This window comes from Coregonus clupeaformis, chromosome 16 (genome assembly GCF_020615455.1).
Source record: "Coregonus clupeaformis isolate EN_2021a chromosome 16, ASM2061545v1, whole genome shotgun sequence".
NCBI classification, from domain to species: Eukaryota; Metazoa; Chordata; class Actinopteri; order Salmoniformes; family Salmonidae; genus Coregonus; species Coregonus clupeaformis.
In genome coordinates this window covers 53,239,966-53,266,705 of record NC_059207.1, presented here as the reverse complement: position 1 = coordinate 53,266,705, position 26,740 = coordinate 53,239,966, and the positions used below count along the sequence as shown (strand labels likewise).

Below are 26,740 nucleotides of genomic sequence, written 5' to 3'. Positions count from 1 at the left end.
TGACCCAACACACCTCCAGGCTGTGTAAGGGCTATTTTACCAAGAAGGAGAGTGATGGAGTGCTGCACCAGATGACCTGGCCTCCACAATCCCCCGACTTCAACCCATTTGAGATGGTTTGGGATGAGTTGGACCGCAGAGTGAAGGAAAAGCAGCCAACAGGTGCTCAGCATATGTGGGAACTCCTTCAAGACTGTTGGAAAAGCATTCCATTTGAAGCTGGTTGACAGATTGTCAAGAGTGTTTAAAGCTGTCATCAAGGCAAAGGGTGGCTATTTGAAGATTCTCAAATTTGTTTAACACGTTTTTTGTTTACTACATGATTCCATATGTGTTATTTCATAGTTTTGATGTCTTCACTATTATCCTACAATGTAAACATTTTTATAAATAAAGAAAAACCCTTGAATGAGTAGGTGTGTCCAAACTTTTGACTGGTAGTATATATATATATATATACATACACACAGTGGGGAGAACAAGTATTTTTGTGTGATTTTGTTGTCAGCACATTCAACTATGTAAAGAAAAAAATATTTTTGCATTTTATTGCATGACATCAGTATATGATACATCAGAAAAGCAGAACTTAATATTTGGTAGAGAAACCTTTGTTTGCAATTACAGAGATCATACATTTCCTGTAGGTCTTGACCAGGTTTGCACACACTGCAGCAGGGATTTTGTCCCACTCCTCCATACAGACCTTCTCCAGATCCTTCAGGTTTCGGGGCTGTCGCTGTGCAATATGGACTTTCAGCTCCCTCCAAAGATTTTCTATTGGGTTCAGGTCTGGAGACGGGCTAGGCCACTCCAGGACCTTGAGATGCTTCTTACGGAGCCACTCCTTAGTTGCCCTGGCTGTGTGTTTCGGGTCGTTGTCATGCTGGAAGACCCAGCCACGACCCATCTTCAATGCTCTTACTGAGGGAAGGAGGTTGTTGGCCAAGATCTCGCGATACATGGCCCCATCCATCCTCAGCAGTCGTCCTGTCCCCTTTGCAGAAAAGCATCCCCAAAGAGTGATGTTTCCACCTCCATGCTTCACGGTTGGGATGGTGTTCTTGGGGTTGTACTCATCCTTCTTCTTCCTCCAAACAAGGCAAGTGGAGTTTAGACCAAAAAGCTCTATTTTTGTCTCATCAGACCACATTACCTTCTCCCATTCCTCCTCTGGATCATCCAGATGGTCATTGGCAAACTTCAGACGGGCCTGGACATGCGCTGGCTTGAGCAGGGGGACCTTGCGTGCGCTGCAGGATTTTAATCCATGACGGCGTAGTGTGTTACTAATGATTTTCTTTGAGACTGTGGTCACAGCTCTCTTCAGGTCATTGACCAGGTCCTGCCGTGTAGTTCTGGGCTGATCCCTCACCTTCCTCATGATAATTGATGCCCCACGAGGTGAGATCTTGCATGGAGCCCCAGACCGAGGGTGATTGACCGTCATCTTGAACTTCTTCAATTTTCTAATAATTGCGCCAACAGTTGTTGCCTTCTCCCCAAGCTGCTTGCCTATTGTCCTGTAGCCCATCCCAGCCTTGTGCAGGTCTACAATTTTATCCCTGATGTCCTTACACAGCTCTCTGGTCTTGGCCATTGTGGAGAGGTTGGAGTCTGTTTGATTGAGTGTGTGGACTGGTGTCTTTTATACAGGTAATGAGTTCAAACAGGTGCAGTTAATACAGGTAATGAGTGGAGAACAGGAGGGCTTCTTAAAGAAAAACTAACAGGTCTGTGAGAGCTGGAATTCTTACTGGTTGGTAGGTGATCAAATACTTATGTCATGCAATAAAATGCAAATTAATTACTTAAAAATCATACAATGTGATTTTCTGGATTTTTGTTTTAGATTCCGTCTCTCACAGTTGAAGTGTACCTATGATAAAAATTACAGACCTCTACATGCTTTGTAAGTAGGAAAACCTGCAAAATTGGCAGTGTATCAAATATCTTGATTAGATAACTATTAAACTGCCTGAGTCAATATATGTTAGAATCACCTTTGGCAGGGAATGCAGCTGTGAGTCTTTCTTGGTAAGTCTCTAAGAGCTTTCCACACCTGGATTGTGAAACATCTGCCCATTATGCTTTTCAAAATTATTGAAGCTATGTCAAATTGGTTGCTGATCATTGCTAGACAACCATTTCCTTGCCATAGATTTTCAAGCAGATTTAAGTCAAAACTGTAACTCGGCCACTCAGGAACATTCAATGTCTTCTTGGTAAGCAACTCCAGTGTAGATTTGGCCTTGTGTTTTAAGTTAATGTCCTGCTGAAAGGTGAATTCATCTCCCAGTGTCTGATGGAAAGCAACATGAACCATGTTTTCCTCTAGGATTTTGCCTTCGCTTAGCTCCATTCCGTTTCTGTTCTACTCTGAAAAACTCAGTCCTTAACGATTACTAGCATAGCCATAACATGATGCAGAGCGGTACTCAGTAACATGTTGGATTGGATTTGCTCCAAACATAATTGCTTTGCCATATTTTTTGCAGTACTACTTTAGTGCCTTGTTGCAAACAGGATGCATGTTTTGGAATATTTGTATTCTGTACAGGCTTCCTTCTTTTCACTCTGTCAACTACAATGTCGTTGATCCATCCTCAGTTTTCTCCTATCACAGCCAATTAAACTTTGTAACTATTTTGCAATTAAACTCTGTAACTGTTTTTAAGTCACCATTGGCCTCATGGTGAAATCCCAGAGCGGTTTCCTTCCTCTCTGGCAACAGTGAAAGCATGTTAAACACAATGATTGCACACAGAGTGAGTCCATGCAACTTACTATGTGACTTGTTAAGCACATTTTTACTCATGGACTTATTTAGGCTTGCCATAACAAAGGGATTGAATACTTATTGACTCAAGACATTTCAGCTTTTCATTTGTAATTAATTCGTACAAAAAATATAATAATAATAATAATTCCGCTTGTGTGTAGGCCAGTGAAAAAAAATCGTTAACTATTTTAAATTCAGGCTGTAACACAACATGTGGAAAAAGTTAAGGGGTGTGAATACTTTCTGAAGGCACTGTAGAAAACCACCATTCACCATGACCATGTCTCAGTGTTAGCCCACTGTGACATAATAATCCCTGTTCTCATGCTACAGCTAGAGGATGTAAACAAACTGCTGCTGGAATCTCCATCTGGAACCTCCCCTCTCCAGTAGGCAGCACATGATGACATGATGCAACAATTCCTGCAGAACAACAGCCATGCCCTTGCATAGAGCTGATGCTAGGGAGTGTCCTCCCTCCCCCTCACCCTCTCTCCATTATTGCCCCTCCGTTTCTACTCTATACCCCTCACCCTTCCTCCCTTTTCACCCTCTCTTTCGCCCTCCTTCTACAATATGCTGAATGAAACCAGGGTCAGGCCATTGATGATCATGTGACCCTAATCTCCCAGGGTCCCTTGGGGCTTGCAGGGTGGCAGGTAGGAAGGGTGTCTATCTGATGGGATGTGATCCTATGGCCTCCCGGCGGGGGCTTGGTCTTGATCTAACATGACGGGGGGCGGGGGGTAAACTGTGGGAAGTAGGCTGGCTTGGCCCAGTGACCGTCCGTCTCTCAAAGGAGATCTCCCCACTCTCTCTCACTCCTGTGCATACCTCTGTTTCTCTCTCTCTTTCTTATTCAGTCTTTCTCCATCCTTCTCTCTCTCTCCACCACCACCCTCTCTCACTCTCCCCCTTTCTCTCCACCCCACACTCTCTCGCTTTCCTTCTCTCCTCCTCTCTCTTCATCCCTCATTAACTCTCTCCATCCCTCCCTCCCTCTCAGCTTGGGTTAGTGGTGGTAAATTGCATAACTTTATTCCATCATTAATATTTCAACAGATTTATTCTGTGGCCTGGTTTAGAGCCGAGCAGGGACTCAGCAGAGGCAGTAAAGATTGGACCTGTTTAACCGTCTGTGTGTGTATGTGCGTGTGACGTGTGTAAGTGTGTGTAAGGGTGTGTGTGTTTATCGGACGTGTGTGTATGTGTTGTGTTTAAGTGTGTGAGAGGATTTACAGTGGAACCTATAAATGCCATCGTTTTAGAGGCACTAAAATACTTTGGTCCACTGGTGACGAAACATGCATCGTAAAATCGTTACAGTTTAATATTTTTAAAATATTGAATGTGGACACACACACATGCAGGCACCCATGCACGCGCACGCGCGCACACACACACACACACACACCCCTCTCCAGTCCTACCTGTGTATCCATGTCTCGGGGCTCTTGGGGAACTTGGTGAGGGCCAGTTTTCCCAGGTACAGGTCTCTCTCTGGATTTAGGGCTCCGCATTGCAGCAGCTCCTTCCTGCCAAAAGAGACAGAAGAGAGGAACTATTCAATGACTGTCAATCTCAATGTTCCCTACCTAATGTGAATGTTATGTTACTGCATTGGGCACATTTGTGTGCATGCTATTTGCATACTTGTTTTGTTTTATTAATCACTCGACTAAATAACTTCTCACAGGAAAAAAACGTTATTTGAATTGAATTGATCAAAGTTAGGCCTGACCCTCAAAGACACTTAATGTACAAGGTCGAGTCTACCCAAAGCAAATACATTCACAGGCTAAATAGCCTACACCATGGAAGTGCTGACTACTTCTTTATTCTCTGCCAAATGAGCAAATGTTTGAAGAAGGCTTAATTAAATATACCAGGCAACGATTAGGTAAGTGACCTTGACAGTTGGATACGTATTTGGTATGAAAAAACGATTTTACCAGGGTGTTGTCTTTAGCCCTATTCGCACGGGACTAGTATTACTGGAGAACGTTGGTTATGACAGAACCCTGGAGTTTTTTTTTTTAGGCCTGAGGATATTTTAATAAGTCCGGGCCATAACAGGCTACACTGAAAACTTGAGCTAGGTTCCCAAGTTTGAGAAAATATATTTGGCATAGAGTCACCATAATATTTGATTTGAGGAAGTGGGATCATAATCATTAGGATATTTTAGCGATCCGCAATAGAATACGCCCCAAATGCCCCCCAGCCTTCAGATGTGAGCTAAACAGCGCACTTGATATTCGTTTTAGGCTATGTATGAGAAAGTGAACTTGTAATTTCCAAACATTTAGCTCAGTTGTATGCTGCTTTGCGATCTATAACAGCAAGGTTTGCATTAAATAGGCACAATATTTTTTTATCATGCATTTGCCGTTGTTCAATTCATTCGCACAAAACGTAGAAACAAAACCATTCACTGTGCAAGTTGATACATGTAGGCCTTTCATATAAAGGCTATGCGAAGCACTTTGTTAAATGTATCTAATCAATTATTGTTTTCTTGCTCAAACCTCGAGCAACACCTGTCAAACTCAGACATTTCTCTCAAAACACAGGGATGTTGTTTCACACGGGACTAGTATTATCAGGGGACTTTGGAGTTTGCCAAAAAAACTGTAGGTTATTCTGGCTGGAATTGTTACTCTCCTGCCATGTAAAAATGACTGACATGGCGGATTCGGATGGGACTAAAATTACAGAAGTGGTTGGTGTTTTGTGCTTGTGCACATCATTACATTACCTGACCTCCTCCAGTATAACTTATCCCGTCCGAATAGGGCTTTTAAAGAAAGAACATGTGTCTTAAAGGCCTTGGTCCACTCTGTAGTCAGAGGAATAATACGTTGAGCTGACTCAGGGCAATAGAAGGGGTTTGAGTCAGGTCAATGTCTAAAAGGAGATGTCACCCACAGAACAGCACCAACACCTCACAGGGGTGAATTCCCAGACACAGATTAAGCCTAGTCCTGGACTAAAAAATATTCTCAACTGAAATTCTCCTTTAAAGTGTGATTTAGTCCAGGAATAGGCTGAATCTGTGTCTGGGAAACCAGCCCACAATCACAAACCAGTTCATTCATCCTTAAAATGCCACCCTGTAACACAGTGTTCTTCAACCCTCATCCTGGAGACCAATACAGGGTTTATATTCCAACCCAGCACCAACACACCTGATGATGAGCTGAATCGGTTGTGTTAGTGCTGGGCTAGAACAAAACCCAACACACTGTAGCTCTCCAGGACGAGGGTTGAACAACACTGCTGACTGATGTAATATGTAAATCCATTGCAGTGTTTGGTTAAAAGGTGATATTTTAGCGCCATCTCCTGGCCAAAACTGCAAACACATGGTTGAGGTATCAGGTATAGCCCCAGGTTTCAAACAAGTGGATTTAAAAACAGCTGCTTCAGATGACTCATATTCCCTTGACAAAATGAACTGCACTATGCTTATAAGAATGAGAATCACTGTCTGATACAATAATCAACTACCAAGTCAGACATTGAGGCCAGGCCACAGCCAGTCAGGTGACAGGAGGCCTAGCCTGCTGTGACACAATAGAAAACAGAACAGCATGGACAGAGAAGCCGGCCAGCAGGACACAGTGACTGGACCTCCCAAACAGACCTACAGTAGAGCTGGGCAGAGCTGGGCTGGGTAGAGAAGCCTAATAGACAGAAGTCAAATATCGAGGCCAGCGCAGTATCAAGTCAGGTGACAGAAAGCCTAGCATGTTGTCATATAGATGGCAGAGCAGCAGAGAGAGACAGAGAAGCAGGTCAACAGGACACCGTGACTGGACCTCCTCCTGAACCCCAATAGACCTACAGCAGAGCTGAGCTGGGTAGAGTTTGCATCCCAAATGGGATCCTATTCCCTACAGAGTGCACTACTTTTGACCAGAGCCCTAATAGCAGGGTAGAGGGAAGCCACCTCTAGTTTCTCTCTGATGATGGGCCATATGTGGGTCACTAGCATGCATTGCCTCGTTAGTTCCTGACTGTACAACACATAGGACAGTATTATTCTGACATGAGATCAGGGCACGTCACTTGAATTTTTCGCAAAGGTCTCCCATTTACATTAATGAATGATTTACGCATTAGTTAAGCATGCATATTTAGCCAATGTGAAATGGCTAGATAGTTAGTGGCTAATAACTGGATAATTGCTTTATTTGCCTCATAAACTAATAGTAAATCAATAATATTGTTTGTTCTATCTCTCATACAGCTGTGGTTGAGAATAGCCTATGCTATAGACTTTCATTCTTGTTCTTTTTGAAAGCGGCAACTTTAGGACAACACCCTCTTAAACTAGAATATTTTGGAAATAAGTTACTGTTCATAACTTTAAAGCTACAATATGTAACTTTTTGGGCGACCTGACCAAATTCACATAGAAATGTGTCATTATCATTCAACCCAAGTCTAAGAAGCGGTAGATCTGTTCTATGTGCGCTATTTTTATGCTTCCCAATCTTTAAGTTTTGTTTTTCTGTCTTTCGCTTACGGTTTTGTACACCAGCTTCAAACAGTTGAAAATACAATATTTTTGGTTATTGAACATATATTTCACAGCAGTTTAGATGGTAAAATGACATTTGTCACATAAACTGAAATTAAACTATTAGAATATTAGCAACCAGGAAATGGCGCAGCGACTTCTGCATATTGCAACCTTTAACTTCTCTTAAACGTTTATAATAGGCTTAGTAGGAGGATATGTTACTGCCAATTTGGTTTTCAACCTTGCATTGAGGAATTTTCCTGGCCTGCATGGATAATTTATTTCTTAATAAGCATAAACTTGTCATTCGATTTTTCTATAGGCTATTGACATTGTTCTCTCTCATTATTAGTCCCCTGGCTACCTTACGTTTTTAGGCTATTCCAACAAGGTTTTGAGATGTAACTCTGTTGCATTCATTGTTTTATTGGAAGAAAGCCATGAATAAAACGATGAAAGCGTAGCCAAATAGCCCAAAGTCATATTCATAGCCTAGAATGGAGAGCGAAGGGAACATAGTCTAAGTTTTTAAAAACAACTAGACAAGATAGTTATGATAGTTTATTATATATATTTTTTAAAGGTTTAGGCTATAGCCTGAGGCCCATGCATCTGACAGAGCGATAGAAACAATATTTTCTGACTGTACATTTTGCACTGCTTTGGTGGAATTCTCCGCTTTGTCTAGACTACATTCCTCTCTTGCGTTCTGTATAAATCATATTTGTTGAAATAGGCTACAGCAAATAGGAATAGACAAATTACTCGGAATGTCACTTGTGCACTGCGAGACTACGTCAAGTTCAAATAGGCTAAACCATCGTCTGTCACATCACAATGTCATCACCATCGACGAAGGCTAACATAATATCGCCCAATCCTAGTTCAGAGGGTTACTGGTTCGAACCCATGTTGGGGCAAGGAGGGGGAAGGAAGCAATACTGTTACACATGGTTATCTCAACTCCGAATTCATGGGTTGCAGCTCCGTCACTCTGTCCCATTGTTGCCATTGTTATGAACGTTCTACAGACGCCACAGCATTGGTGCCCAAAAGTACAGTGATACCCAGTCATTTTGAATGGGGGCTAATGACTGTTAAGTCTAAATTACACTATAGTGGCCTTGAAATACACTGAACAAAAATATAAACGCAACATGTAAAGTGTTGGTCCCATGTTTCATGAGCTGAAATAAGAGATTCCTGAAACGTTCCATACGCACAAAAAGCTTATTTTTCTCACATTTTGGGCACTAATTTCTTTACATCCCTGTTAGTGAGCATTTCTCCTTTACCAAGATAATCCATCCACCTGCCAGGTGTGGCATAATCCATCCACCTGCCAGGTGTGGCATATCAAGAAGCTGATTAAACAGCATGATCATTACACAGGTGCACTTTGTGCTGGGGACAATAAAAGGCCACTCTAAAATGTGCAAATGGTGGTCACACCAGATACTGACTGGTTTTCAGATCCACACCCATACTTTTTTTTAAAGGTATCTTTGACCAACATATCAGTATTCCCAGTCATGTGAAATCCATAGATTAGGGCCAAATATTTTTTTATCAATTGACTGATTTACTTACATGAACTGTAAGACTTTACTTGGCTCATCGCATGAGGCTTTACTTGACTCATCACGCAATAGCGACTCCTTGTGGCGGTCCGGGCGCCTGCAGGCTGACCTCGATCGTCAGGTGAACGGTGTTTCCTCCGACACATTGGTGCGGCTGGCTTCCGGGTTAAGCGGGCGGGTGTTAAGAAGCACGGCTTGGCGGGTCTAACAGGTCTGTGAGAGCCGGAATTCTTACTGGTTGGTAGGTGATCAAATACTTATGTCATGCAATAAAATGCAAATTAATTACTTAAAAATCATACAATGTGATTTTCTGGATTTTTGTTTTAGATTCTGTCTCTGACAGTTGAAGTGTACCTATGATACAAATTACAGACCTCTACATGCTTTGTAAGTAGGAAAACCTGCAAAATCGGCAGTGTATCAAATACTTGTTCTCCCCACTGTATGTCTTCATCAGCGCCATTGACAATTCAATGAGGAGAATGCTTAGAATGTTCACAACGATATTGTGATGAAACGTGCAATTCAAGAATAGGGCCCACAACTGAATACAACCTATAGCTGGCCAAGATACAGTACATGAACAAATGCATGTGGACACATGCTCGTCGAACATCTCCTTCCAAAATCATGGGCATTAATATTAACACTCTTCTGGGAAGGCTTTCCACTAGATGTTGGAACATTGCTGCGGGGACTTCCATTCAGCCACAAGAGTATTAGTGAGGTCAGGCACTGATGTTGGGCGATTAGGCCTGGCTCGCAGTCGGCGTTCCAATTCATCCCAAAGGTGTTCGATGGGGTTGAGGTCAGGGCTCTGTGCAGGCCAGTCAAGTTCTTCCACCGATCTCGACAAACCATTTCTGTACAGACCACGCTTTGTGCACGGGGGCATTGTCATGCTGAAACAGGAAAGGGCCTTCCCCAAACTGTTGCCACAAAGTTGGAAGCACAGAATCGTCTAGGTTATTGGATATTGTAGTGTTAAGATTTCCCTTCTCTGGAACTAAGGGGCCTAGTCCGAACCATGAAAAACAGCCCCAGACAATTAATCCTCCTCCACCAAACTTTACAGTTGGTATACGGGCAGATAGCGTTCTTCTGGCTTCCGCCAAACCCAGATTAGTCCGTCGGACTGCCAGAGTCCAATGGCGGCGAGCTTTACACCACTCCAGCCGACGCTTGGTGATCTTAGGCTTGTGTGCGGCTGCTCGTGCATGGAAACCAAGCTCCCGACGAACAGTTATTGTGCTGACATTGCTTCCAGAGGCAGTATGGAACTCGGTAGTGAGTGTTGCAACCGAGGACAGACAATTTTTACGCGCTACGTGCTTCAACACTCGCCGGTCCCGTTCTGTGAGCTTGTGCGGCCTACCACTTTGCGGCTGAGCCGTTGTTGCTCCTAGACGTTTCCACTTCACAATAACAGCACTTATAGTTGACCAGGGCAGCTCTAGCAGGGCAGAAATTTGACAAACTGACTTGTTGGAAAGGTGGCATCCTATGACGGTTCTACGTTGAAAGCCACTGAGCTCTTCAGTAAGGCCATTCTACTGCCAATGTTTGTCTATGGAGATTGCATGGCTGTGTGCTCGATTTTACCCACCTGTCAGCAACGGGTGTGGCTGAAATAGCCGAATCCACTCATTTGAAGGGGTGTCCACATACTTTTATATATATAGTGTATCTCCAGAAGGTACAAGTTGGAGAGTAGAGACCAACCGATATGGGATTTTTGGGACCGATACTGATTTTAGGGAGGCAAAAGTCACTGAATCCCGATATATCAGCCGATATATCATTTTTTGGGTGAAATGAAAAACATACCTTTTTTTTACACAAATTGTGTTCTAACGGATTAACAGATAACATAAATGATGATTTCTTAACAAAATATTTAGATTAACATTATTTCAGAACATTTTATTTGCAGAACATTTTATTTGTGGTTTACAGGATATCCACCAAAAAGAAACTATATCCTCTATAAATACGACAGTAAACTTGTTTAGTTTACCTTCTTAGGTACAACTTAAAGATGTGTCTATCTATGACAGTGGATATGAAGTATGCAAAAGTGTTTGTGCTAAACCACCACAAGGGGTGGCTGGCTGAATGAAACTTTGTTTCAAAGTAAATCTGAAAATGCACTGTTCACAAGTTCACAAATAAGCATTGAAATGCAGTAACATGCTGTTCCTAATCTCAGCATTTCTCTTGAGCAGATTTACTACAGTGTTTACAACAGGTCATGTAAAGGTCATGTAAACAAACACCTTATGGCAACCTCGCAATGAGAGTAAGTTATGACAAGCACAAGCTAGCTGTTCATTACAACAATGTTTTCCCACAGAAACCATACGTACATTACACTGTTATTCAATACAAAATGTATATACTCCTAAGTGGCGCAGTGGTCTAAGGCACTGCATCGCAGTGCTAACTGTGCCACTAGAGATCCTGGTTCGAATCCAGGCTCTGTCGCAGCCGGCCGCGACCGGGAGACTCATGGGCGGCGCACAATTGGCCCAGCGTCGTCCAGGGTAGGGGAGGGAATGGCCGGCAGGGATGTAGCTCAGTTGATAGAGCATGGCGTTTGCAACGCCAGGGTTGTGGGTTCGATTCCCACGGGGGGCCAGTATAAAAAAATATGTATTCACTAACTGTAAGTCGCTCTGGATAAGAGCGTCTGCTAAATGACTAAAATGTAAATGTAAGGTATTGGCTATACATTTCAACTGCAAATGGCATGTGCTGATGACTGAAAACGTTTATGCAGGCAAATGCTTGCCGCACTGGTTTTAGTCACACGTTCTAACTTATCTAGCTAGCAAACGTTAGCTAGTTATCTCATCATGAATGTAAGCACACGCCTTAGTGATAAATCTGCGCAAACTGTCAAGCTTTTTGCAGATTATATATTTCGGAAAACTAACATAATAGACAGTAACAGTGTTCTTTTTGTATCAAGGACGAGTGTTCACTTTGGCGCCAGTCCAGTGTTAGCACATAAGTAGAACAGATTGCTAGCTAGCTAAGCTAACTACCTTGCTGGCTAGCTAGCTAAGCAAACAACCTTCCTGGCTAGCCAGCTAACGTTAACTTAGTGTGAATGTGATGAGGACAGGGCTGCTTGCTTGGTGAAGTGTTCTTTTGATTATTTACTTATTCATATACGCTGGCTGTGGCAAGCTATTCCCCGTCAAACTACCATGCCTACTCTCTCTCACGTTGTGACCTAGGGCTGAATGATGTCCGGCACTCTTCAGGCAACCATTGATATTTTCAAAAAATTACTGCAAACAAGCAGACGTATTTGTTTATTCTATGTATATAATATCGGTGCCTTATCTGTGGAATAAAGACTGATATAAATATTTATGTGAAAGGCTAATATCGGCCGATATCGGTCAACCGATTTATCGGTCTGGCTCTATTGGAAACGGAATGTCTTGAAACCCTGATAAAGACAGCCTGCTGTCGAAACATTGATAAATAAATTATTGCAATTATTGGAAAGTATTCAGACCCCTCGACTTTTTCCACATTGTTACGTTACAGCCTTATTCTAAAATTGATTAAATAAATTTTTTCCCTCATCAATCTACACACAATTCCCCATAATGACAATGCAAAAACAAATATGAGGAGACTCAGCGGAGGTTCAAACAAGTACAAAAAACAGCTTGGCCTAATTTCTTCAGAGCAGCTAAGAATTCAGGGTAGTTAATATTTCAACACAGTACTGACTGAAGTGTTCTAGAGAATGTCATTAAAAAAAACAGCCTCTGAGATCAAAAGGAATACGTTTTGTTGCATGAAGCACTTATATCAAGGAATCTTAATGTTTTTTGTCTGTTTGTCTAGCTGATAGGGAGTAGGCGGACGGAGTGGGTCTATTTACAGGACTTTGTTATTGTGTGTTATTGCAGCCACAACATATACACACATATCGTATCCACAATAGGGCCGGGACGATACTAGCATTGCAATGTTTTTTCCATGGCAAAAATGAAAACACGAAGCAGACCAAATGCTTTGGTCCTTTAAAAACCTGCTGTATGTAGAATATTGTGTGCTATAGCTTGGAAAATAAATAAATGTGACTCTGGATGACAACATAATGATGTTTGTTTCCAACATTATGTCTGCTTTCCTAAAGAAGTTGAATCCGCTTCATGTTTTATTTCCTTTCCACGATACAAATGAGTATCGCGATACTGGTATCGTCCCGGCCCTAATACACAACACAGCTGGGCTGGTGTGAGCTGGAGTCATTGGCTGGTGTCCATACCTGACATTCCAAGCGGTGGTAAAGTCTGGGTTGAGCAGCAGCAGAGTGCAAGTGATGTCCACCAGAGCTTCAAGAGGGAGAGAGAGAGACAGTTTAGCATATCAAATTATTATTTGAAGTACAAGTAAAGCGGTCTATAATGCCCATTTTGTTTGCTACAATAAATGTTGGCCGTTCAAAAAGGTAATGAAAGGACCAGACCACTTGACAATTTTGACACATCCCCAAAAGCTATATCGGTTGACCGATATTATCGGGCGATATTTGCCTTTCACAGAATTTTTTTTATCGGTCTTTATTCCACAGATAAAGCGCCGATATAATGTACATAGAATTAACAAATACGTCTGCTCATACAGTTGCCGCAGATCTATCATTCAGGCCGTGCTTACATTCATGATGAGATAAGATTGTTAGCTAGTTAATTAGAACGTGTGTGACTAAAACCAGTGCAGCAAGCATTTTCCTGCATGAACGTTTTCAGTCATCGGCACATGCCATTTGCAGTTGAAATATATAGCCAATACAGTTTGTATTGAATAACAGTGTAATTTACATGATGGTTTAATTTCTTTTTTTCTCGTAATGAACAGCTAGCGTGTGCTTGTCATAAGCTTTCATTGGGTCGTCACTAGTTACAAAAAAATAAAATAAAATAAAACAGCCACAAAGACATAAACTCCGGCTATTTATAAAATGTATCTTCTTAAAATGTGATTTTAAACATACTGCTAACCTTATGCCTAACCTTAAATTAAGACCGATATCACCCATTCTGACTTTGTGGCTGTGTTAACTAGTGGAAACCCTTTCATTGTGAGGTTGACATAAAGTATTTCTTAAAATGACCTTTGACTGTTGTAAAGCACTTTAGTGAATATTCTCAATGCAAATGCATTTCACTGAACTTTCACTGCATAGGTTGTATACAGATTTACTTTGAGACAAAGTTTAATTCATTCAGCCCTTCTTGTTTATTAGTGTGCTTGTGGTGATTCAGCATAAACACTTCTGCATTCTTATCCACTGCCATAGATAGGTACAACTTAAAGCTGTGTCTAAGAAGGTAAACTGAACAAGTGTTTTGTATTTACTTACGTATTTATAGAGAATATAGTTGTTTTTTGGTGTAAACCACAAATAAAATGTTCTTAAATAATGTACATTTGTATATTTAGGAGCACAATTTGTGAAAAAAGGTATGTATTTCATTGCACCTCCAAAAAAACATATTGGTAATCGGTAACTTTTGCCTCCCTAAAATCAGTATCGAATGCAAAAATCCCATATCGGTCGGGCTCTAATGCCAAAGGTGCTTCAACAAACTACTGAGTAAAGGGTACATTTACATTGGTAAATGTGATATTTCAATTTTTTGATCTAAATTTGCAAACATTTCTAAAAAACTATTTTTGCTTTGTCATTATGGGGTATTGTGTGTAGATTGATGAGGGACAAAAACAATTTAGTCAATTTTTGAATAAGCCTGTAACGTAACAAAATGTGGAATAAGTCAAAGGGTCTGAATACTTTCCGAATGCACTGTACCTCAGGACTTCAGAGTACAGTAGCCCTTACTATCAACAGTGAGGAGCCCCAAAGCAAGCAGCTGTACAAAGTGTTACTTTCCCTGACTGAAAAGCTGCAGGTATGAAAAGCCGTTGATGGCATCTCCTGCCGCTCTGCCCTTGAGTAAGGCACTTAGCTCCTAACTGTTCCACGGGGTGCCGCTGCACCGTGGCTGACTAGTGTGCTTCCATCCACTCGAGGTATATATCAGGGCTTGCGACTACCTTTTTTTCTCACTGTGCCAAAGTGCAATTTCAACTGTCCCAAACTGAACTTCAACCGTCCCAAAATGTAAATATATATATATTTGATGTTTTGATATGCCAACATGGTTCTAGGTCATTTGCAGTGCTTTTAAAGTAATTGGTGTATTTCTGAGATGAATACAGACAGTCTTCATTACATCAACTTAATTTGTTAAAAAACTACTTTTTGCATCTTAATGAAAACAGACAAACATCCATTACATTATTTATAATAATAATTTATTAATTGAACATGCTAACCACATGTATACAATATATCTAAGAGGGACCAACGTTATTGTGAACTAGTTACTGAATAAACTTAAGATTGAGATATTAGTGACTCGTTTCAGGAAACTAGGCATATGTCGCACGTCACTACTTCACAGGAGAGGCATTTGAATGTAAACATTAATTTTTTATCAAAATACGTTTTTATTCAGAAAGGCCTTCTGGAACATGTGAACTTTCATGTACCTTAATAAGAAACTTGTATTCCATCCATAAATACGAATAAAATTGTTAAATTACGAACCTAGTTCGTTTAGCCACGGAAAAAGACAGGAACCTTCCCGCTATCCATGATTGGCTGAGATAATGGATGGGCTGGACATGCCGTGAGATGAATTTGGATTGGTCTGCCATGTAGCAGCTTCTGTCTATAACGTGAGCTGTTCAGTATGTGTTGACAGTCCTTTCCACCGCACTGTTTTTATAATAATAATAATAATTGGTCATTTAGCAGACGCTCTTATCCAGAGTGACTTACAGGAGCAATTAGGGTTAAGTGCCTTGCTCAAGGGCACATCGACAGATTTTTCACCTAGTCGGCTCGGGGATTAGAACCAGCGACCTTTTGGTTACTGGCACAACGCTCTTAACCACTAAGCTACCTGCCGCCCATGAAAGATATAACGTTAGCCATCGTGAACTACAAAAGTTTTGCTACTTTTCTCAACAACATTGAGGCCCTGAATATAGCAGGCACTATCGACAGATCAGTTGGAAAAAGTGATGGGCTACTTTCTGCACACGCCACGGTCAGTGTGAACCAGAGTGACTCGACACAACGCTGGCCAAACAAGATGTAGCTACAGTCTGCCGTGAAGCGTTCATCCAAGAGTCTAGCTACATTTTCAGATATACGTTTCTAATTTTGTCAGAAAGTCGTTTTTATTGCAAGGTAAAGCGTACTATTAGTTAGCTAGCAAACGTTAGCTTGCTGGCTCGCTAGCTAACGTTATGTGTATGATCTGTGTAGTAATATTATTCAATCAGAAATCTATTTGCATTGCTAGTTATAGCCTAATGTTAGCTAGCTAACATTGAAACTAGTTTGTTAGCTTTAGCTACCTGCAGATTCATACTACAGCTATGACAATTGTTTAGCTAGCTACCTAGCTAAATACATGTCTAAACAAAAGACTCCACTTCGGCCGGATTATTACATGACCCATCAAATTAGCCAGGTGTGTCTGGGGGTGATTATGGCCATCTATTGTATTTCTTGAACATGTGTACATGTCTAGACAATAGTGACCCATCCACTTACCTAGATGTGCCTGGGGGGTGGTAAGCATAATCTAATAATGATAAAATAATTATAAAATATTTGTACCTGGACACTTTCTGTTTTTGATATTGCTACTATGCAAGTAACCACGTCACTGTACCATTTACACCTTCTGTATCCTGTGAATGTGACAAATAAACTTCGATTTTATTTGATATAGCGTGTGTCTACCACATGGCCTCACATGTGAATCCTTAAAGAGATGGGTGGGGCTAAGGCTTAAGAGGGTGTGAACGATGCTGAATGGGTGTAGACAAAATAGCTCTCCAGTAGGTTTACCATAACATTCAAGTGCCATTTTCTCAAAAGTGGGGTTACATGTTTATCAACTTTATCAACTTTCAAAGCAGAATTACTTTCCCATTGTTCCTCAACTACAGTGTATAATATACAATTTTGTAGCTCTGAGTATCTACTTTTATCCAATGTAAAAATAAATAAAAAATTCAAATGTTGCTACATAAGACCGAATCGAGGTGGTTGGTCACATTACATTCCACCACCAGCTGCCCCATTAAACAACATAACACAACAATATACATTTACATTTTAGTCATTTAGCAGACGCTCTTATCCAGAGCGACTTACAGTTAGTGAGTGCATACATTTTATTTATGTTTTTATTTAATTTTATAAAATCATACTGGCCCCCCGTGAGAATCGAACCCACAACCCTGGCGTTGCAAACGCCATGCTCTACCAACTGAGCTACATCCCTGCCGGCCATTCCCTCCCCTACCCTGGACGACACTGGGCCAATTGTGCGCCGCCCCATGGGTCTCCCGGTCGCGGCCGGCTACGACCACTGCGCCACTCGGGATTTACAATAAAGAACAGGTGTGTGTGTGTGTTCCCCAGCGTTCACTTTCTTTGCTTCACCCCTCCCTCTTCAGTCACTGAAGAATGGTCGCCTTGACCTTTTTGAGTACCATCACTTGCTAACGCCCATTGCCTAAAATGTTAGCTTTGGGACACCAGCCACTCAGATTTTTTACCAGCTAAAATATTTTTATTCGCTAAAATTACACCAACAAAACACATAAATACGGATGAGCATGCTTTGTAATGTTTCTAAAACAACAAATGTATTACTAGTAAGAAGTAATGTGGTATAAAGTATTTTAACCAAAATATCACAGATGAGACAAAAAATGTCACCTACCCCTTTACGGGCGGGAGGTTACCGTGGTAATACAACTCGAGTCATGTTTGTGCCTGTGAGATTGAGAGTCTGACAAGTATCCGCGTTGCTTCTCTTCCCTAGCAGTTGAAACTCAAACATTGAAAAACAACCTAGCTTGTGAACAAAACAATTCAAATAGCCAAGGACAAAGTCTCACTTCAGTAGACTTCAGTTTCAAGAAAATTAAACACATTTCTATGCCTGTGCGCACTCAGCTCTTCACGTGCGCACGCACAGCCCCAAGCCAGGCAGTGTTACAGCACGAGGCAGAAATTCTTTGCACATTTTACAGTGTGCATTCAGTTCAGGTCAGGGAGATCCAACCATATTCTCTAGAATACCATAGTATCTAGCCATAGCCTACAGCCAATGCAAATGCCTCAGCAACTCCCAGCACTCTAAATCTCGGCTCCAGGCCGACGGGCCCGCAGACAGGCTGGAAGAGAGTAAAGTGTGCATTCTAATAGGCTTTTGCCCAACATTGGAATGATATTCTAATATTATACATTTCCATAACCTAAATAATGACATATGCGATGCCAAGCCAGCCATATCATTGTTTGAAACCTGGATGTTTTACATAACCTATCTCACCTTGCTTTTAATAGCCTACAGCCAAAATCCCACCATAGAAAAAAAGCGAAGATTTCCTGATATGCCATTGAAACCAGCAGTTCTTCTTCTACTGTCCAAAGGCAGTAAGGCACAATCATATTGTTGCATCTTCAGATATTCCCTCTTTCTAAGTTTCTACCATTAGGCTGTATATCCATCTGCGTGTTTGAGAATGGTGTTCTCCCGTAATAGCATTTTGGAACATTCACGCATATGGCCGAGACAACTGAACACATTGCTGCGCTTGTAATGTGAATTATTCATAGTTGATCAACTTTTAAGCTAAATGTTGTGATCTGTTTAATCAGACTTGTCTTTCTGTTTAAACATTTTAGTATGGAACCACTGTTGTATGCATTTTATATTTCTCAAGTCTATCATATGTGGGAACCCCTTCAAGACTGTTGGAAAAGCATTCCTTGTGAAGCTGGTTGAGAGAATGCCAAGCGTGTGCAAAGCTGTCATCAAGGCAAAGGGTGGCTACTTTGAAGAATCTCAAATATAAAATATATTTTGATTTGTTTAACCCTTTTTTGGTTACTACATGATTCCATATGTGTTATTTCATAGTTTTGATGTCTTCACTATTATTCTACAATGTAGAAAATAGTAAAAATAAAGAAAAACCCTGGAATGAGTAGGTGTGTCCAAACTTTGGACTGGTACTGTATATGTGTGTGTCTCAGTGGACTGTAAGGAAACTGGATAAAGAATAAATCATTATTCTTCTTACCTTCCCTGTCCAGCCACTGTTTGCGCTGCCTGTAGAGCAGTAGTTTGTTGTGGACGTAGGGTAGCAGGAACTTGACACACCAGCTCTCCACCCCCAACTTGTTCTCTACCAGCACAATGGGGCTGCGGTTATACCTGGCCTCAGGACACAGGATCAGACCTATCTCATCACTAGGAAGGGGGAGGGGGAAAGAGAGTGTGTGAAAACCTGCATGCTCATTGCTCTAACACAACAACAACACAAACACACAGACACACACACGATCTCAGATACCCATGCTCTCTTACATGCATGCTCACACTCACACATACAGTAATAACCTTTGAACCTCAGTAAGAACCCAGCAATAACCTCCACCCCTGTCTGATGGTCGGCTTTATTCACTGCCTGGTTTAGGGAGTAGGTACCCTTGTATTTCGCCTAAATGTGTCTCTAGTTGAAGGAGCAGAAGCACACTTTAGATGCCCAACACAACACTGGTCTGGAGGACGGGGCACAAGCCTTGTAGAGAGCAGCCTAGTTTGCACAAATGCATCTCCAGAGAGTCTACGCCTCACTGAGCACACAGCAGAACTGGTTTGCCTCAAACTGCGGTTCACGCACACACACACAACCCCTTTGCAGCAGGGCCATGTTCAGTAAGCAAAATGGATTGGAACATTTCAGGTAGAAATGTCACAAATAGAACTGGAGTGATTCCTTATTCTACATGTCAGAGAGGCATGTTTGTTCTACTTTATTTTTTTATGGATGCGACCAAATCATTGGCTGGTGCCACCAACTGAAAAACGTATCAGCGCCACTAGGGGGAAATGTTAGTCTGGAACCCTGGTGTGTGCACACAGCACAGCTCAGTATAGCGCTCAGCACAGGTCACTCACAACACAAGACGGATCGAGCCTATGCACCTATTCAAACACTACAAATCAGGCTTAGATGTTGTTTTCATTGAAGGATTTTCTTGCCCCGTAAAAATGCCTTTACCTTATAAAGTAGAAATGTACTCAGTTCAAAGAGGTTATTATACCTGCGTATGTTCTATTTCTGATTAAGTGGAACTGAACTGTGCATCAAATTTCTCTTTTACATTCCGTTGTGCCTTGTACTGCATAGCCTCTTTTGATATCTCTCAAAAGCGCATGGTGGTTATGAGCTTGCTGCCAAAACAAGGAGATGCTCAGCATCAAAGTTGAAGCATTCACACCCTGTTCTTAAATGAGCTACAGAATGTAGGCCAGTTCTAATTTAGAACACTCAGGCAGATAAGCTTCTAAACAGAATACATCTAGCGAGCTGACACTCTTCTAAGCCCAACAAGGCATTATTTACCATGTTATTAGAACAAGTTATAAAAATATGACCAAGTAATAACATGATCATTATTAGATATGATTAGCTAGCAACTTGGAAAGCGTAGCTACAAAGACAGTAGCTATCTCAGAATGAGTTGACTGATATTAACCCATTAATCTGATTATGTCATTACCAGAGCAGATCTCCATGGAATCAAAACAGCAGGTGTGAAACCTGACAGGTTTTTGAGATAAGATTATAAATAAAACATATATGAATCAGAGAGCCAAACTCAGCAGTAAAATCTGGGGTGAGGGATGACAACTATACTCAACAAAAATATAAATACAACATGAAGTGTTGGTCACATGTTTCACGAGCTGAATAAAAGATCCCAGAAATGTTCCATATGCACAAAAAGCTGAGGAGTATTTATATCTGTAATAAAGCTCTTTTGTGGGGAAAAACGATTTCTGATTGGCTGGGCCTGGCTGCCCAGTCATGTGAAATCCATAGATTAGGGCTGATTGAATTTATTTCAATTGACTGATTTCCTTCTATGAACTGTAACTTAGTAAAATCTTTGAAATTGTTGCGTTTATATTTTTGTTCAGTATAGTAGTGACAAGATCTGGATATAAAAGTGACAGACCTCATTTCTGTACTTACTGGCACGAAGAGGAAGGAATCTGGAAATGTCACTTCCACATAACAGGCTATGACATTGCATGCGAGAGAAGAGTCGCGAGCCAAGGACTGTTCCAACAGTATTTGGCTGGCTATATACTTTAATATGTGGTCAAAACAAGCACTTTCTGATCACGTGATTTATGCATGCCATTCCAGAACTGGGAATAACAAGGCTGTGTTTACTTTTTCTGCAAATCAGGTAGCTAGCCTTCTTGGCTACTGTAGTTAGCTAACGTTAGTTAGCTAGCTACTAAGTGGCAAACAAATTCCACTGCACAGTCAAATATATATCCTCTGCAACGTGTGGCTAAATGTATGCAAATATACAAGCTAGGTAAATAGCTAGCTATTTTAGCAAGCATATGCTATCCTCCGGGCTCTGGCTAGCTTTTTATCCTGAATGTTAGCTAGCTAGCTGAACAACAAGCTGTGATGGTTAGATAGCTATCATTAGCTGCGTTAGCAAGCAAACGAACGTTAGCTATCTCGTTAGAACACCATGCCATGATTAGTTTGCTGTTATCTTGTAGCTAGCTAATCGTACTCGTTATTTACAATAAATTGGATATAGCTACGTACATGTGGGGATTTCTCTTGAAGGCATTATTGATATCTTTTACAACTCTCTGGACCAAGACATCCATCTCCTCCTCCGACTCTGCCATTTTTGTTCACTGATGACGTCAACGAATTCTCTCAAATTCATCCGGGTCATTAAAAATGAACACACTAGGAAAAGTGCACACACAGATAGAATAATGGTTTAGTTATAAAAAATATTTGCTGCACATGTGTAAAACAGGTTTCACCATGGTAACATTGTAGCAACACTTCTTACAATGTTTACACCACCAGACAAGGGCCGTCACTAGTTACCACAGCCACAAATACATAAACCCCGCCCATTTCTACAATGTATCTTCCTAAAATCGGATTTTAAACCTAACCTTAACCTTAACCACACTGCTAACCTTACACCTAACCCTAACTTGAAATTAAGACCAAAGAAAGCAACAAGATAGACCATTCTGACTTTGTGGCTGTGGTAACTAGTGAAAAACCCCAATATCGGTGCTCTCATGACAACTGGGAAAAACGAGGTCAAATTATGACGTCAGTGATCTTTAGTTCGGAAAGTCGGAGCTCTAGAAAGAAGGCCGAGTTCCCGACTCCGAGTTTCCAGTTGTTTTGAACGTGGCATATTTCCATAGTCCACATTACTCAGCTATCAATTCATTCATTTCCTACACCTCGAGCGACAAGGATTATGCATTCTATGGGTGCATTCGTAAATTCACTCTGGCTATCTACTCCGATTTCAGATCACTCTCGTCTGAGTGTGCCTGAGTTTACGAAAACACAATATGTTACTCACATTCAACTCTTTGTTTTGACAGTCCAAGTGAATTATATGACGTCACAGTTAATGGAATGGAATTTGGAGGCTCTTCACTTAGGAGAGAATCCTGAGTGCAAAAGGCTTCAGTTCAGTGGAAGTTTTATTGGTGAATAATGGTTCAACCTCCTCACCATAGCAGCGGGAAGTAGGGGTGCTGAGGGTGCTGAAAATCAGCCCCTCCCCCATCTGCAGATCACATGAATTCTGTACCTATTATTTCCATCTAGGCATAAAAACAGGCAGAGCTCAGACTATGACTACACTGTGTGTCCAGAGGGAGAGAAGAAACTCAGCAAATCTACCTACAAACACTTTGGGACCAACATGGATGCTGTGAGCAATAGCCTTCTTTATCAAACAATAACACAAGACATACTACTGAATTGACATCAACTTGTTATAAATACTTTTTGCCTTTGGTCTGGGTAGTTCATGTAAATTCTATCAATAGGCCTTTAAAAATATATAATGTTGAAGTCTGAAGTTTACATATACTTAGGTAGGAGTCATTAAAACTCGTTTTTCAACCACTCCACACATTTCTTGTTAACAAACTATAGTTTAGGCAAGTGGGTTAGGACATCTACTTTGTGCATGACACAAGTAATTTTTCCAACAATTGTTTACAGACAGATTATTTCACTTATAATTCACTGTATCACAATTCCAGTGGGTCAGAAGTTTACATACACTAAGTTGACTGTGCCTTTAAACAGCTTGGACAATTCCAGAAAATTATGTCATGGCTTTAGAATCTTCTGATAGGCTAACTGACATCATTTTAGTCAATTGGAGGTGTACCTGTGGATGTATTTCAAGGCCTACCTTCAAACTCAGTGCCTCTTTGCTTGACATCATGGAAAATAAAAAGAAATCAGCCAAGACCTCAGAAAAAAAATTGTAGACCTCAACAAGTCTGGTTCATCCTTGGGAGCAATTTCCAAACGCTTGAAGGTACCACGTTCATCTGTAAAACAATAGTATGCAAGTATAAACACCATGGGTCCACGCAGCCGTCTTACCGCTCAGGAAGGAGACGCGTTCTATCTCTTAGAGATGAACGCACTTTGGTGCGAAAAGAGCAAATCAATCCCAGAACAACAGCAAAGGACCTTGTGAAGATACTAGAGGAAACAGGTACAAAATTATCTATATCCACAGTAAAACGAGTCCTATATCAACATAACCTGAAAGGCCACTCAGCAAGGAAGAAGCCACTGCTCCAAAACCGCCATAAAAAAGCCAGACTATGGTTTGCAACTGTACATGGGGACAAAGATCGTACTTTTTGGAGAAATGTCCTCTGATCTGATGAAACAAAAATAGAACTGTTTGGCCATAATGACCATCGTTATGTTTGGAGGAAAAAGGGGGTACTTGCAAACAGAAGAACACCATCCCAAAGAAATTAAAGCTGAAATAAAACATTCTCTCTACTTTTATTCTGACATTTCACATTCTTAAAATAAAGTGGTGATCCTAACTGACCTAAGACAGGGAATTTTTACTAGGATTAAATGTCAGGAATTGTGAAAAACTGAGTTTAAATCTATTTGGCTAAGGTGTATGTATACGTCCGACTTCAACTGTATATACTTGTTGTAGAATAATGTAGAATAATGTCAGCTAATATGAAGCCATAAGAGTTTAGAGTTTATTCATTACCCCTGTCATCTCAAATGACATGACTGCAGTAACATAATTTACTTATGTCCTTACCCAAGTTCCCTGTGGGAAAAATAAACTCATTATATTATATTATATTTAACCTCCAGGACTGGAGCACCAGCCCAGAAACCTATATGTCTCAGTATCTCCTGAAGAAAGAGTATGAGCCCAAGAAGATTCCCAAGTCTATAGTGGAGGCTGACCACTTCCAGTCTGCAGACTTTGACAGACATACAGTCAGGTAGGCTGTAACTGTAGGACTGTAGTGTTTCAGGTGAAGAGCTGTCACTTGCATTACATTGATACATAGGTCTACAGCACATAACATACCATCATGGTCATCACGAGCAGCAAAGAATGCGATGAATTAGAATGTGCAAGGCAGTGATGGGTTTCCAGACATATCGTTTCTTTTCCTATTCAATACACTTTTAATTGGGAAAAACACATATTTCACTGGCTTGAACTGAAGTCTTAATTCTGACTGGAACTGCAAGGACCTGATGTCAGTATTTCACTACTTCCACTAACTGCTAACATTCATTCAGTATTTGAAGAGTTCCAAAACACTATATCCATCAATTTTTTACATTTCTCTTTTATTTTCTGCAGAAATAATTGCTTATGGGTACCTTCATGTGTGTCTAAAATCTTACTGTTCTCAGATATTTTATTCAAATATTTTAGATGTGTATTAAAATTGGTTTTGCTAAATGCTATATATCCATTGTTTAGCTGGAATGGAATGTTCGTATCCTCTATATTTGACTGTGATATTTGGTTGTCTCACCTAGCAATGTTAAGATGAATGCACTAACTGTAAGTCGCTCTGGATAAGAGCGACTGCTAAATAGTCCATGGGTCAGACCCCCAAATTTGGGCCTTCGGGCTCACTTGGGGTGACGATGTCTCATAGTGATTTTATTAAAGGTCTATGTCGCTAGAGTTGGAAAATGTGTGATAGCGGTGCAGTAATGACAGTTTTCTGGCAGCAGCAATGCTAGGTTTTAGACAGTCAAATGTGACAAATACAGTGGGGGGAAAAAGTATTTAGTCAGCCACCAATTGTGCAAGTTCTCCCACTTAAAAAGATGAGAGAGGCCTGTAATTTTCATCATAGGTACACGTCAACTATGACAGACAAATTGAGAGAAAATAATTCCAGAAAATCAAATTGTAGGATTTTTAATGAATTTATTTGCAAATTATGGTGGAAAATAAGTATTTGGTCACCTACAAACAAGCAAGATTTCTGGCTCTCACAGACCTGTAACTTCTTCTTTAAGAGGCTCCTCTGTCCTCCACTCGTTACCTGTATTAATGGCACCTGTTTGAACTTGTTATCAGTATAAAAGACACCTGTCCACAACCTCAAACAGTCACACTACAAACTCCACTATGGCCAAGACCAAAGAGCTGTCAAAGGACACCAGAAACAAAATTGTAGACCTGCACCAGGCTGGGAAGACTGAATCTGCAATAGGTAAGCAGCTTGGTTTGAAGAAATCAACTGTGGGAGCAATTATTAGGAAATGGAAGACATACAAGACCACTGATAATCTCCCTCGATCTGGGGGTCCACGCAAGATGTCACCCCGTGGGGTCAAAATGATCACAAGAACGGTGAGCAAAAATCCCAGAACCACACGGGGGGACCTAGTGAATCACCTGCAGAGAGCTGGGACCAAAGTAACAAAGCCTACCATCAGTAACACACTACGCCGCCAGGGACTAAAATCCTGCAGTGCCAGACGTGTCCCCCTGCTTAAGCCAGTACATGTCCAGGCCCGTCTGAAGTTTGCTAGAGTGCATTTGGATGATCCAGAAGAGGATTGGGAGAATGTCATATGGTCAGATGAAATCAAAATAGAACTTTTTGGTAAAAACTCAACTCGTCGTGTTTGGAGGACAAAGAATGCTGAGTTGCATCCAAAGAACACCATACCTACTGTGAAGCATGGGGGTGGAAACATCATGCTTTGGGGCTGTTTTTCTGCAAAGGGACCAGGACGACTGATCCGTGTAAAGGAAAGAATGAATGGGGCCATGTATCGTGAGATTTTGAGTGAAAACCTCCTTCCATCAGCAAGGGCATTGAAGATGAAACGTGGCTGGGTCTTTCAGCATGACAATGATCCCAAACACACCGCCCGGGCAATGAAGGAGTGGCTTCGTAAGAAGCATTTCAAGGTCCTGGAGTGGCCTAGCCAGTCTCCAGATCTCAACCCCATAAAAAAATCTTTGGAGGGAGTTGAAAGTCCGTGTTGCCCAGCGACAGCCCCAAAACATCACTGCTCTAGAGGAGATCTGCATGGAGGAATGGGCCAAAATACCAGCAACAGTGTGTGAAACCTTGTGAAGACTTACAGAAAACGTTTGACCTGTGTCATTGCCAACAAAGGGTATATAACAAAGTATTGAGAAACTTGTGTTATTGACCAAATACTTATTTTCCACCATAATTTGCAAATAAATTCATAAAAAATCCTACAATGTGATTTTCTGTAAAAAAAAATCTCATTTTGTTTGTCATAGTTGATGTGTACCTATGATGAAAATTACAGGTCTCTCTCATCTTTTTAAGT

At 41.1% G+C, this 26,740-nt stretch overlaps 1 protein-coding gene across 1 annotated transcript in view; it reads right to left on the bottom strand.

Moving 5' to 3' along the window:
• Positions 1–21,753, bottom strand: part of LOC121584241 (protein prenyltransferase alpha subunit repeat-containing protein 1-like) — a 37,810-nt gene extending 16,057 nt beyond the window's left edge. Inside the window, 4 exon segments of the mRNA XM_045225945.1 lie at positions 4,213–4,317; positions 13,188–13,254; positions 19,106–19,275; positions 21,668–21,753. Of these exon segments, the coding sequence (XP_045081880.1) occupies positions 4,213–4,317; positions 13,188–13,254; positions 19,106–19,275; positions 21,668–21,753 (428 nt within the window).
• Positions 21,754–26,740: the final 4,987 nt, after the last annotated feature.